The following is a 13,813-nucleotide window of genomic DNA, read 5'->3' as shown; positions in this document are numbered from 1 at the left end:
CACGTGGTAGGTACCTGTGCAGAGATGTCCCAAGTATATTGTATTACTACAGTATTATAAATAATGAAATCTACTTTCTTTCCTGAAGGTGGTAGGGCAAAGTAATCTCTTGAGGTGCATCTGTTGCGTGCCACATTGGCATGTTGAAGCTTAAAGAGGCCACATTTCTGCTTGGATTTTGATTTCTGGAAAAAAATAAGGTGACATAGATTTAAAGCCAGCTGGCTTAGGCGTCAGTAGAGGTGTATGACTTAGTGATTTGTACAGTTGAAGCTGAACTCTCCGCCAGATCCTGTGTCATCACATTCTCCTTTTGAGTTAATTTTATATGCTAGATTCAAGGCTCATCAGGAAGTGCTATGATCCCAGGTCTCAGGTGATGTGTGGGCCACAAATTAGCATTGAACAAAGTTCTGGGCCACATGTGGGTGGGTGAATTCAGAACAGAAGGTAGCGGGTAGGTTCTGGGGTTTGGAAAACATGAACCTGCATTAAAATTCACATTATGCGGCAGACATTTTATTGGAGCCCAGTATCACACAATGACTAGTGTTAGGCATGCAGACTACTTACCTAATACAGACGCTGCTGTCCTTCCTCAGGTACGATGTACAAAATGCCTGACCTTTATTTTTTTTACTGAAAAGTACAAATCATAGCAGCCTGGGAATTCCTTTAAATCAGCATAGAGAACTAGGCCCACAACTTATTTGTGGTCTGCAAAGTCCCTGCAGATACAAGGTCATCTTACAGGAGGAGATTGAAGTTCCTAAAGGCATCAGAACATTTCAGCTGAAAGATACTAAAGAAGGAATTTTGACAAACCTGGAATGATTCCACTATTTAATCCACATTGCTACAAAACAAGGAACATCCTGTTGACAAGAGACTGAGCAACCTGGTAGTGTAGTCAGCCTTGCTTTTTCAGCAGGAGATTGAACAGGGTGACCTTTAGAGGGTTCCTTCTACCCTTTTTTTTTATTTTTTTTACGAAATTGGCACTTCAGAAAATAACACAGGATAGTTACAAGCAGAGAAAATTGCATAATGTAGTAAAATACAGCATTTAATGTGATAATTTGCTTTTAGTAATCTGCTGCATTTCACCAAATGTAGAACTAATGTAGAAAAAAGAGAGCTACTGAAACTTTCTTAGATTTAGCAGCAAAAGTGAAGTCGTGCTCTCGTTGAAGTTCACAAGCAGAAACGCACTGACCTCATTAGAACCAAAATTTTTCTTTACAGAGCAGGATCCTGAGTGACTTGATGATCACTTCCTGTCACCCCTGAGATAAATGGAAGAACATTGAGCCATCTGTCTTTTCTGTCCAAAGCTCACACTTACTCATCAGCAAAATTCTTGTTTTGTGGTATGAAAGGGCTATGTTTCATCTTCAGTTTGTCATAAACTTAGACTACATTGACCATAAAATTTCCTTCTTAGTTTTTTTTTTTCCCATGTTTCTTTGCTTACAGCCATCAAAGGGCAGCTTTTTCGGTCAATTCAGCATTATATGGAAGGCATAGGGTAGTTCTCCAGAACAGGCAGTGTTTTGTGTTTAAACCTTGCTGGTTTTCATTGTTGGGCCACTTAATGCTTGTTGCAAGATCTATCTTAGCCCAAGTTAGTCTCTTACTCCTTTAAATTTGTGAGATGCCTTTTTTTTTTTTTTTTTTTTATTTCCAAGACTGTTTCTGTTCTTATTTACAATTACAGATACTAATTACAGGGGAGAAGTTGTTCAAATCCAGCACAATAGAATGAGATAGAATGAAGAAACACTTGCATAGCTTATGGAGAGGATGTTTTTAACAGATATGCCTCCAGCAGAATGCCCTGGAAGATAATGCTAAGTTATATACTGTTTGGGTTTTGATGAGTCCATATCAGATGTCCTCATGGATATCTGTTGTTTTATTTTATTTAGCTGTAAGACTTGCCTACCTCTAGAGTTTTCCTAGATGGTGATTGAAAAAATACAAGTGAGTCTTTTCCTGATAAAAGATGCAGGTTTGAGTCAGGTTATTAATGTCATTCTAGACCATGCCTGTCTGAAAAATGATTATGAAATAAAAAAAATAAAAGCACTATACTGAAATTATTTCCTCAGATATTCAAGTGAAATATATCCATTCCCATCAGTGATTATGGCTTATGAATATCTGAAGGCAGGATGTTTTCAGTCCACTATTATGTAAATGAATGAAAATACAATATTTTAGTTACCAAAATATATTTTGCTAGCAGCTAGAAAGAAATTAAAACATTAAACCCAATGGAAATCTAAGTGACCTCCTGCAGAAATAGCCTGCTTTTCTCTAGACAACCCGTTACTCAATATATGTATGAATTAGGTAAATGAGAGACAAAAGCAGAAATGTTATGTAAAATCACAGTTGAAGTATTAAGATACTAAATCAGATGTAAATTGAGTAATCATTGCGGTATGTAGATCTTGGGGAGAGTCACATGAGTGGGGAAAAAATCAGTGCAGCAGCTTTTATTCTGCTGTTCACAAGGAAGAACCAAATGAGTGGGAAAATGCTTAGCATCTCAATGATTTCAAAAGCCTTAAAGATCAGGTTCTTTTCAGAGTTTAAGTACACCTCAAACTGCTTGTACACACAGTCACCTGCTCTTATTCTGCTCCTCTTTTTGTGAACAGGATAGAAATTCTCCTAAAAGACCTATCGCTCCCTCCCTGTTTCTGTTGCATGTTTTATCTGTTGTTGTTATTCTTTCTTCTCCCCCAGGAACATCTTTCATTGACTTAGCCAGCATCTTTCTTATTCATATATATGTTTGCTCTTCAACAAATACTATTGCTTTTAATCTACCATACAAAAAATGTTACTGTATTCATCTTAAGTATAAAACAAGGTCCCTGAACCACTCAGTATTTCACTATTGTAAAATACACTGTTTGGTCAGCAAGTGTATGTTCTTGTCCATTTGTGGTGTTTGACTACTTAGACTGGCACCTTGGGGCTTAGACCGCGTCATTCTTTGTACTCTGCTCAGTACTAAGCACAGTCAGTGCATGGCTTATTAGAAAAAAAAAAGAAAAAGAAAGAAAAAAAAAGTAGTACCATCACTTTTGTGCTTTTCCTGTCACAACAGGGCTTATACCACCACTTCTGAAGTTTGTGGGCTGGAGCAAATTTCACATAGCGTCTGCCTCCAGCTCATGTTCTTGCACCAGTGAGCCAGTATTGAAGTAGTGCTCCTGCCCCTGCTTCCCATGGGACTGTCATCACACAAGTGCTTTTAGTGGGGCTTGTGCCGCCAGAAAGCTGTGACCTATTTGAGACCCTCTAGAGAAGCATTTCTTGCCAGGCTTCATGCTGACAGGACGTCCCAGAGCTCATGGGGAGTGCGAGGGAGACGTTCAAACGCCTCAGTAAAGATTGTTCTTTTTGTCATGGGCATATTTCTGGTTGGTTGTTTTTTAGTCCCCTATCAAAACCTATTCTGGTGTGAAATGCAGCCTTGCAGCTCTCCAAGTAAAAGCCCATGGTGTCTCCTGGGCCAAGCTCCCCTCCTGTTGTCCTTACACTGTGATCAGACCTAGTGGCTGTTGGTGCCACTGAGTAGCTTCTTGTGCCTCCTGTTGGGTGGCAGACACCCTGTGTGGGTGGTGGCAGGGCTGCTCCCAAGGCCATAGCTCCTTAGATGGTGACTCCCTGCAAAGCTCCTTCTGAGCTAGGGCTGGTGTGGAGCCTCCAGAGCTGCAGGCTGGGTTGCATCCAATATCTGCCTGGTTGCTCCCCGTTGCAAGCAGTCTTTGATTACCAAAGTTTTTTATGACCCTGGCCTTCTTTGAACTACTGCGCTGCTCTCACTAAGTCCTGCGTTTTAGTTTTTCCAGAGGTTTTTTCTGCATTGGTTTTAGAAGGTTCAGCATTTTCTTGTTCCCTGCTCCCAACCAAGCTACCCACCCAGCCTATGCCTGGACAGCCAAGAGATGAGGAGTATCTGGTGTGGCTTTTCTTGGCCCTCTCATTCCATTCCTGAAAGCATTCCTGGGTATGCTCCACAAGCCACTTCTCCTGCACTCCTTTTTTTTGGAGTTTTCTTGAGGTGGTCCCAAGCCGTTCCAGCAGCTGCCTTGCTCTTCGTGAGCTGCTGTCTTCTGAGCCAGCTTTTGCCTGTCAGTATCTCTGTCACTGATGTCAGGCTAAAGCATTTTACATTGTGTTTGTCACAGGCGGCGAATACATATGTGGTCATTGACAGTAGCTCAGCAGAAACACAATAACTTGTTAAGCCACAGTAACTCAATCGTGTGTCTGAGCTCTGAGCTGCAGCTGGAAGGAGCTGTTGGGGCTGTTAACCCCTTTGTGGCTGTTGCACTCTGGGCTTGTGCATCTTTTCATGAAGTAATACATGTACAGTCGGTGTATGTGATTCGTGAGGGTACGTCAGGTAGGAAAGTTGAAAGTAAATGAGAGCATTTACTTGTTTTATAGCTCTGGGGGTGTGCTACCGAATATTACATGAGGTGTCGATAAATGTTTTCAAAATACTGTGTCCCACTTTCAGAAGTACATGAGACATATCAGATACTGTCTTCATTTAACTCCTAAAAGTAGCATGCAACAAGTTTTGAAAATGTTGCCTATAGTTTTATTGAGCTTATATATTTTATCAAAGTACTTTTTTTCTACTGAAATGATTTGCTGTAGAGAAAGGTTCTAGCAATAGCTAGTGGGTCTTGAAAGTGACAGAAAAGATGAAGATAGGATATGTGTTGGATGCTGTTGAGGAAAAGGTAGGTCACAGGAAATAGAAAGGGCATTGCTTGATGCAGCACTTCTGTTGCTTGTTCTCGGGCTGCTTGTGCGCAAAGGTTGTGTTTTTACAGAAACACAGCTAAGGGAAGTTGATGTAGTTGTCATGCAGTGATTTAAATGGAGAGCCTGGTGTTCAGGTGGCGGAAGAGAGCAAGCAGGACTGATATGGGATACCCAAAAGGAAATATATTTAACTTCCCTTCATTCTGAGAGGCTTTTTTTTTCCCCTTCCCTCATCAGGAAGTTTGTAGAAACTTCAGTGCTACACTAAATTGTTCAGATGGTGACCTGTGCCTCTCCTCATCTCTGGTTTCACTGCCAGCATCATGGTGCTGAGTGACATTTTATCTTTTGTCACAAGTTTACACCAGTTGTTTAACCAGACCCATCCTGTGCTTCAAGTTTTGGGCTCTCTTGTAATTACTGTTTGTTCATAATAACTGTAAGCTGGTTGCTATGATAATTGTGTTGATTTGGAAGGATTTTCTTTGTGTTTTTGTGGTGGGAAGTAAAGACAATGCTTTTTCAGATAGGGAGAAGTGCAGAGGAAGATGCAGAAATATAAAACCAATAGAGTGGGATATAGCAGAAGTAGCCTGCTTAGTAGGGTTGACAGAGTGTTGTAGGAGAGAGAGAAGAAATGCAACATTTATTTTTTTTTATATCTCAGTAAAGGATTCCTGTGCATCTACTGGGACGTGCTGCAGAAAAAAAGATTGCTTTAAAACTGGGTGAAAACATGATGCTGAAATACAGTGAGCATATTTAAAACTTCAGAAAAATGCAAAGCAATTTCCAAGGTGAAAAATGTAAGAGAAGGTCTGGAAATCCAGGTAAATAGAGAGAAGGGAAGAATAATCAGTCATCTGGCAGTTTGTTTCCATATATTTGAACATTTGGATTGAAGTGAAAAAAAGATCACAGAGCAAACTTTATAGATTTGTGTGGAAGGGTAAGAAAGAAACACAAAATATTAATGCAGTTGTAATAGCTGTGCTGAAAAGATGAAACATTGATCATGGAAAATTTGACATAACCTGGTATTGGCTGGTCAGTATAATATAGAATGGAAATAATTGTTTTTGAACAGGTTCAGCTTACAATAGTGGAAGCAATTGGAGGTTGCATTCAGAAGAAGTTGAAGAAGGTAGACTTATTTACAGGAACAAAAGAAAATTGTGGTGACCTAATTCCAGGTTTTGTTGTGCAGAATATACCAGTATTGATAGCAGAACAAATTACTCTCACTGTCAGACATGAAAGCAAAATTCACGTGATACTGCTGTGCTGCACTACTCTTTTGCTTTCAGATAGGTCTTAAAAACCTAGGGGACGGGTGATATATTGGTCCACAGAATGTTATGTCTCCTCATTTCTGAGAAACTGTTGGGACTCTTCTTGTGAATGTGTGCCATGCCTTCTGCACTGGCGTGTGAGAAGACCGTTCCTTGATTGCAATGTCCTCCTGCTTTTCTGCACTCTTTCATCCCACATGGGCCTGTAATAATTCCCCACTGTGTGTCATGAAGCTCGTACCTCTGCTGATATATTCCTGCACCAAGGTCTGTGTTAGGCTTTTTGATCAGTAATTGAGGCTGAAGCCCTCCAGTTTCCCGGGTTTTTAAGAAGATTCAAATAATCTTTTTCAAACTTCATCTGAAAGGCAGAAACAATCTCAAAGTGCCTTATGAATTTTAGTAGGTGAAGAGCAGGATAATGAGAAGCAAGGACTGCTACCAACCAGACAGAGTTATTGAGTGCAGGAGCTAACAGTTATTTGTGTGAATTTTTTTAAACAAAATAGATAGATTTTTACATTTCTAATGTAATCCCATGTGGGGCATGTAAAATATTAATCCTTCTGCAAGAGGGTTTCTCTTGAAGTCTCTTTATGTGTAAAAGATGGAAATCAGCAATGTAGACTTCCCTCCCTGCTTAACTGATGTCTGAGGCCATATTTGCAGTGAGAATCCACCCCTGTCGTTGCAGTACAATGAGTGCTCTTGGTGATGAGCTACCTGGAAAATTTGTTTTTTAGGACAAATGGTCCAGGTGATAACTTTGCCACAGATTCATTTATGTGAATGATCAATGTGGTTTTTTTCACACATGGACACACTGGCTTTCTCCACAAAACTCTGCTGTATAATCTCCCTTTTATATTTATTCACAAACCCTTGGAGGCTTTTGCATGCTTTCAGCTGCTCTTTAATTATTACTAATTTGCTAGCAATGGTTTGCGGTTTAGATGGAAATAAATGATAACCAATACTTTTTAGTTTGTTGTCATATACAGCTCCTCCATGATGACTTTTCTCCCCATACCGTTGTCCAGTGTTTTATGAAGAAAAGCATGACCCTTACCAAGGTCTATACCACTGTCACCATTAGTTTCACAAAGAATAAGTTGCACATCCCATCATTCTGTGAATTCCATTAAATTCTCACCATCTCAAAAAGTCGTCAGCCAGATAAGCCAGAGCAATTGGCAGTAAAATGAGAGAAGATACACCTTACTAACTAAATTTATCACGCATTGATGCCAGGCTGTGCCCTCCATAAGATTCTCCTGAAAAATTTCCCTTGCGGATAAAGCAAGCATTGTGCAGAATCTGCTACAACTTTAAGATACTGGCTTAGCCCATGTGAGTTTGCACTTGGTGCTAGCACCTGTCCTGATCTGAACCAACATTCAAATGCACAACAGGGAGTGTGTGTGGCACTGAAACCTGAAGCAAAAGAGAAGTAGGGTGAAGGGTATGGAAGGAGGAGGAGATTGTACAGAGAAGAGAAACTCCAGGAAGAAAAAAGGAGGAATTCTTAGGAAGCCTAAGTGTTGAAACCTGAGAGATGTCAAGGATACACTTGGATTATATCTTGTTTCTTCTAATTGACATTTAATCTCTAAGAATAATGCAGTAGATTACATTCAGGCTTTGTGAGTATTTTTAATGAAAAATTAAGAAAAATTAAAGAAAATGAACTAACTGGGCTGGGATCAAGAACTTGAAGAAAAGCAGAAATGGTGTGTTAGGAAAATATTACTCTCTCCCCTCCTAGTCTTCATAAGAAAGTATTTCAAGAGAAAAAAGGTGATCTGCTCCACTGAGGAAACATGGAGTGGATAGCAGGCATCTCCTCTGTCAGCGGCCTTGTATCATATGCAGGCTCATCCCACTGCAAAGTATGCCTACATTTTAAGCATTAAAAACTTGCCCTTTTATTTAGCACCCTCACTAGATACGTCCTCACACGGATAAGGGAGAGGTCTAACTGAAAAGCCTGCATGATGCACATTAATGTACTCAGGCATATGTGGAGGAAAGCATGTTGTTCTCATTAGAATTATTTGTGAAACTATAAATCATTTGAAAAGTAATAAACATTTATTTTGATGATACAATTCTAATGGAACAAAATAAGTGGCATGAATCTCATTCTCCACTTAATAGCAGCTGTCTACCAGACTGGATCATCAGCACCAAGCTCCTGATGTGCTCTGCTCTTCTTTCAAGGAACTGTTTTCTCCATGTCCATTCAAGACTCTTCAAAACATCTTCATTTTTCACTCTGTAGAATCCTGAGGCTTTACTGAGGCAACCAGGTCTGCTTACATCCTTTGTACTTATTCTTCTGTGGTACAAATTAAACTATTCCTTCTATGCTGATACTGTACTTCAGATACAGTAAACAGTGAATGTTGGCTTCTTCTGTCAATCACTGCATTTCTGTATCTGTCTTCCATTCTTCATTTTTTCATCCATGCTTCATTATTTTCTCTATATGCTATTTATTACATACTGTGATCAACATTCTGCTTGATCCATCTCATGGCATTTAATTATGCCGTGTTGAAGAGTAGCTGAGCAGTTAGTAGAAGTTGCATGTGCCTTGCTATAGGTTGTTGTGGTTTTTTTTTCCTTCAGCATGAATGTAGAATCATTGAATATCAGCTGAGTTTGAAATTTACCTGAATATGTTTTACTATTTCAAAGAGATTACACAATGGCCCTGATTAGCAGCAGTGTTTTGTAATACCACTTAAGGCTTTATCACAGTGGAGTACTGCCAGTAATAGTCTTTAATTCACTTATATGCACCAATTCATCTCTGTCAGGTTTCTATTAATTTCTTTGCTGTTTTACTTTTTCCCTATCCTGTATATAGTGAGGCGTGATTTCCCCATCTATTCAGCCAAAATAAAATTAAAAAAATTAAATCTTCAGCAAATGAACTGTGGTCCTTTGGTTTGAGACAACTCTGCCATCTCTCCATTAATGTTCACATTTACTCCACTTTTCAAAAGTTAGTTTATTTATAAGAATCTGGGGGGGTCAACTGTGCAAGGGACAGTAATAATTTTATTGGCTACTTTAGATTAAACGTTTCAGGATTGGGTGAGGTATATTAACTGCAAAGTGGAGAGCAGCTGTAGAATTAAAACCGTATGTGTGCATGGATATGCATATACACCTCTAAAAAGCCACCATATTCAGCATTGTGTTTTTTTCACCAAAACGATGACCACCTTGGTTACAAAGGTGATTTCCAGAGACAAATTGTTGTGTGCACCATTTTTTTTTCATCTGGCACCAGTTTCACTGCGTACTGGAAGATCTAAACAGTTGGATTTGGAGCTGGTGCTCCAAATTTACGTGATGAATCAGTGTCTGTGGTTGCTGTTGAAGCAGATCCAACTGCATATTTGTTCTTTGTTTTTCATTGTTAGGATTGGTGCAAAGCATCAGGAGTTACGGCAAAAGCAACTGAGAGGCCTGCTTGATTATTCCACTGGTCCTGGAGGACCTGATATTGATGATGATGAGGTGGATCCAAATTATGCTAGAGTGAATCACTTCCGAGAGGCTTATCCAGCAGCGAGCATTTACAGGCCATCATCACCAGCAGTAGCAGAAACCTTTGTATATGCACGTGATTCTGCTTCAGCACCAATGGAGAGGGAGCACTTGGAAGGATTGTATGCAAAAATAAACAAGCAGCACTACCCACAGACTCCTGGTGACAGGTAACATTGCCACCTGGCATTAGAAACAATAATAGCTTGGTAGAGGGGAGATTGGGGCTGGGCAGGGAGGCTGTTCAGATGCCCCAGGCACCTGTATTTACTGACTAGAAAGCCATGGATTTCCTCTTAAAACTGTAATTTGCTCCAGCAATGCCCCTAAAGCATCTGAGCAAGGCAGCAGTCAAACAAAAATCATTAAAGAAAAGTCCATATTTCACAAACAGAATGAATGAACTGACTTCAGTCCAATTTCTCCCCTGCTGAGAGAGTGCTTTTCCCTTTTTCACTCGGGAAAAGTTCTTAAACTGCATCAAAAATAATCTCTGGTTTCAGATCCCTTTTGATCCTGCTGATCATCAAATGCCTATTAGTAACAGGTTTTGTATGATAACATGATATATTGCATATGTTTACAGTTTAGTTTTTCCCAGCTGTGTGATATTATGCACTTTCAATTAGGCTGGGGAGAGGACTGGGAATCATGGCATTTTTATGCAGACTGTGAAGTGTGGCTTCACAAGACTGATTGCCTTTCACAGCCTTTCCAATAACCAAGTGGGAAGGAAGGAGCAATTTTTAATCCTTACTGTCAAGCTTCCAGGTTGATAGCACCAAAGAAAGATGGTCAAGTTTTTCCCTGGGTTAAAAAGAAAACGAATTCTGTTGAGGTGATGATTACCCACCATTATGATGGTTTTAAAACTGGATGCTTCTGGAATCTGGGGCTAAAGGAACATAAGTCTTCATTAGTATCACAGTGTTAATGCATTGACGCTGGGTTTTTCAAACCAATATCTGATTGTGTAGGCGTTATAGAGAAGGGTATGTGAAAAGAAGAGCTGACAGAGAAAGACATGGGGGACTTGAGGAACTGTTTATGCTTTGAGTTCATGCCCACATATGGGTCATGTCTCCCTATAGTCTCAGTCTGTTCTGTGTGATACCACACTTGTTAATTTTGGAGAAATACGTGAGCACAGATACAGGAGTGTTTTCAGTTCGTGGCACATAGTACCTTAAAAATGTGTACTGAGTCCTTGTTATAAGTAGTAATAAAATACGTCTGACGTAATTATAAGTGTGTAGCAAGGAATGGGCCAAGTGTCTCTCTTTCTCACCTAAATACAGTATGAGAGAGACCTTTCCAAACATAACGACATTGCTAATTCTCTTCTTCTGTATTGTTAACTCTTCCCCTACTGCATAAGGGTGAAGTGGGTGAGATTAGAGGCAGTGATTGCAGCTTTTTGCCATCTAAAGTGTTTTGCTTTCCTAGAAAAGGCTTGAGGTGATTGTTACTGAAGTCACATGAACATCTGTGTATAGTAAAGGGATCAGAAACCAAGTTCACGCTAACTCGGAAACCCAGAGCTGAGAATTACCGTCAGGAGGGAGTCCAAATTCAGATTCACTGATTTTTCAAAAATAAGTGTATACAGATGTAACTCAGCATGGGAGTAAGACACTGTCATAAAGGTTGCTTCATAATATCAGTTTTAACAGAGACTTTATAGCGTAACGTTTTAAACATGTCGTCAGTTTTGAAGTGTGGTTTATACATTGTTTTTCCATGCAGCCATGAAGAAATGCCCAAGTCTCTCCCTCTGGCCTCTTTTGTTTGATTGCTTATGTTGTGGCTTTAACTACACTGAATGAACTCTTGACTTGTTATGTGGACATGATCGCAATCCCAACCAAGTCTGGATTCAGTGTTGGGATCCTGGATTTTACTGTATATTTATCTGTAATTGCATGTCTTACCGTGATAATTCAGTGAAAAACTAAACAAGAAAAAAGTTACATAATATCTGACCTATGATCAGAAGTCATGCTGAAAGGCTGTTCCATCTGTTTTGGTTCTGTACTGAAAGACAAACAGTCCACAACAACTTTGCTTTGTTGAATTTCTGAGGCTTGTAGATAGTGTTTAGCCAGATTAGGAAAAAAATAGGAAATATGGGATTCTTATTAGGCTGCCTTTGTTCTTTTTTTAAATCTTTTATTTCCTTTGTCTCAGAGACAAAAAGGTTGTTGTTACTCACCAGCAGAAATGTGCCAAACCTGAATAATTTGATGTGAATTTATGCAGTGTGTTGTGAGGTCTCAGCCAGCAGTTGTTGAATGTAGTGGCAACTACACGCAAGGAAATCTTTCTGTGCTAGAGGGAGAGTATTGAAAGGAGAAAAGAGATGTGGAAAGAAAAATCTCTGGGTAACATGTTAATTATGAAAACAAATCTGCTTTCAAGGGTCAAGTATGAAAACTGCCTTGTCTGCCTCAGAATGATGGGAAGGGGTTATAATGGATGCTTATTAACCAAACCAAAGTTATTTTACATTTGCAGGGTTGGACGTTTATCAATGCATTTGTCATGTAATAGTTCATGTTTGGGTCCTGCTAACGCATGCATGCTCTCTCAAAGTTTTGCTATTAATTTTACTGTAGATGGATGGCTTTTTCTCCTGCCTCTGACTCTCCACTTGTAATGTAGTGTGTGGAGATTTGATCAGTGACTAGAGTAAATGCAGCTTGGAGTAGAAGGGGGATTTGAACACAGAATACGTTATTGCATTTTGGTCTGGAAATTCGTTATGCGTCATTATGATAGAGAATTAAAACTCATTATTTGAAACGGTAAGTTCACTTTTATTTTATTTTATTTTTGCAGAAGAATGCATTAGCATAATAAATGGCTTGTAGAATTGGAGGCCATTTGTAAAGAAATAAGCTTTGTGGTCAGATATGTGCCATTCACCATTCACATACTTACCCACCTTCCCTTTTCTCATCACAAGTCCATCGAGTGTCCCCAGTTTATTCTTCTCAGTAGATTCCCAGTTTAAACTGAGAATCTCCCACGGAGATCCCACTATTGCAGAAAACAAAAGCCTGCTAGTGTATGAAGAATGTTCCTTTAATCACTCTGAAGTATGTCTGCTGCCTCCAAGCACTGCTGCACAGGGCACAAGCAGACCTGGTTCACACTGCTCTTTGCATACTAACGTCCCTTTACCTACAATTGCATCTGGCATCTCAGGGATTTTTTTTGCCTTGGTTTATTTTGAGGGGTTTGCTTTGTGTTATTTTCAACTGTTGTGTAACGTTCTTTTGCACTGCTTCACAATTGTTGATTTTTATTCCAACGATGACTATATTCAGTGAAATAGATTTAATTTTTGTGTATATCTTACTGAAAGCTTTGGGATTCTTAACTCAGAGAGGTGCTAAATAAATGTAAATTGTCCTTATTAATGAATATAGTGAAAGCATTAGCATGATCAGTGTATTCTGTGAATGTTAAGTTAAAGACAGTTAAAAAAAAAGCTAGCAAAATCACACATTTCATTGTAAATCAAGCATTTTTCTGTTTATTTGTAATTAGACACAATTTTCTGTAATGCAGATGCCATCCTAGAGGATGGTGCAGCCTGTGCAGGCACCTTGTGCAGCTGGGGAACTCGTGGGTCTCTGCTGGAGACGCTGTACAAAATTTCCTCAGCCTGCAGCAGAGGCTTTGCGGTCTGTGGCCCATATGTTCCCGAAAAGAGTGGTAAGTCACATTTCTGAGTTTAGTTATCAAGGCTGTACCATGACAGTGCTAAGTTGCACCATGGCAGAGCCTAGGTGTCAGACCAAAGCCAAAAGAGCATATGTAAAACACTTTTATCACTTAAATGTCAGGCATGTCACATGTTGTAACCCTTTCTCACGTTTTGAATAAGTAATTTCCTCTTTTTTCCTCCCTCGAACATGGTGCTGTCAAGTTTATCCAAACACTCTGAGCACATCTCCTGAAAGGTTCTAGAGACATGCTCAAGTTATTTGCTCAGCCCAGAACTATGAAACATTTAAAGTCTGATGCCAAACTCTTTGCCAAGTATAATTCTTCATTTATTTGTGTGTCTTATCTTGGGGAATTTCAAAGTGCTGGTCTGACAAAAACGAATACAGTTTTCCTTTGTTTAGCAAGAATACATTCAGAGCTGTATCTTG

At 39.5% G+C, this 13,813-nt stretch overlaps 1 protein-coding gene across 3 annotated transcripts in view; it reads left to right on the top strand.

The window, feature by feature from the left end:
- The window catches only part of PARD3B (par-3 family cell polarity regulator beta), a 401,278-nt gene that overhangs the window by 310,705 nt on the left and 76,760 nt on the right, over nt 1–13,813 (top strand). For 2 of the 3 annotated variants that reach the window (XM_040560832.1, XM_040560833.1), the window contains one exon: nt 9,524–9,820. In XM_040560832.1, the coding sequence (XP_040416766.1) occupies nt 9,524–9,820 (297 nt within the window). Of the gene's footprint in view, nt 1–9,523; nt 9,821–11,396; nt 11,458–13,813 lie in introns of those variants that run through there. The other variant, XM_040560834.1, reaches the window with a different exon arrangement.

Source organism: Cygnus olor, chromosome 6, assembly GCF_009769625.2.
Source record: "Cygnus olor isolate bCygOlo1 chromosome 6, bCygOlo1.pri.v2, whole genome shotgun sequence".
Taxonomy (NCBI): domain Eukaryota; kingdom Metazoa; phylum Chordata; class Aves; order Anseriformes; family Anatidae; genus Cygnus; species Cygnus olor.
The sequence above is the reverse complement of the archived record's forward strand: the minus strand, read 5'-3'. Positions and strand labels throughout refer to the sequence as shown.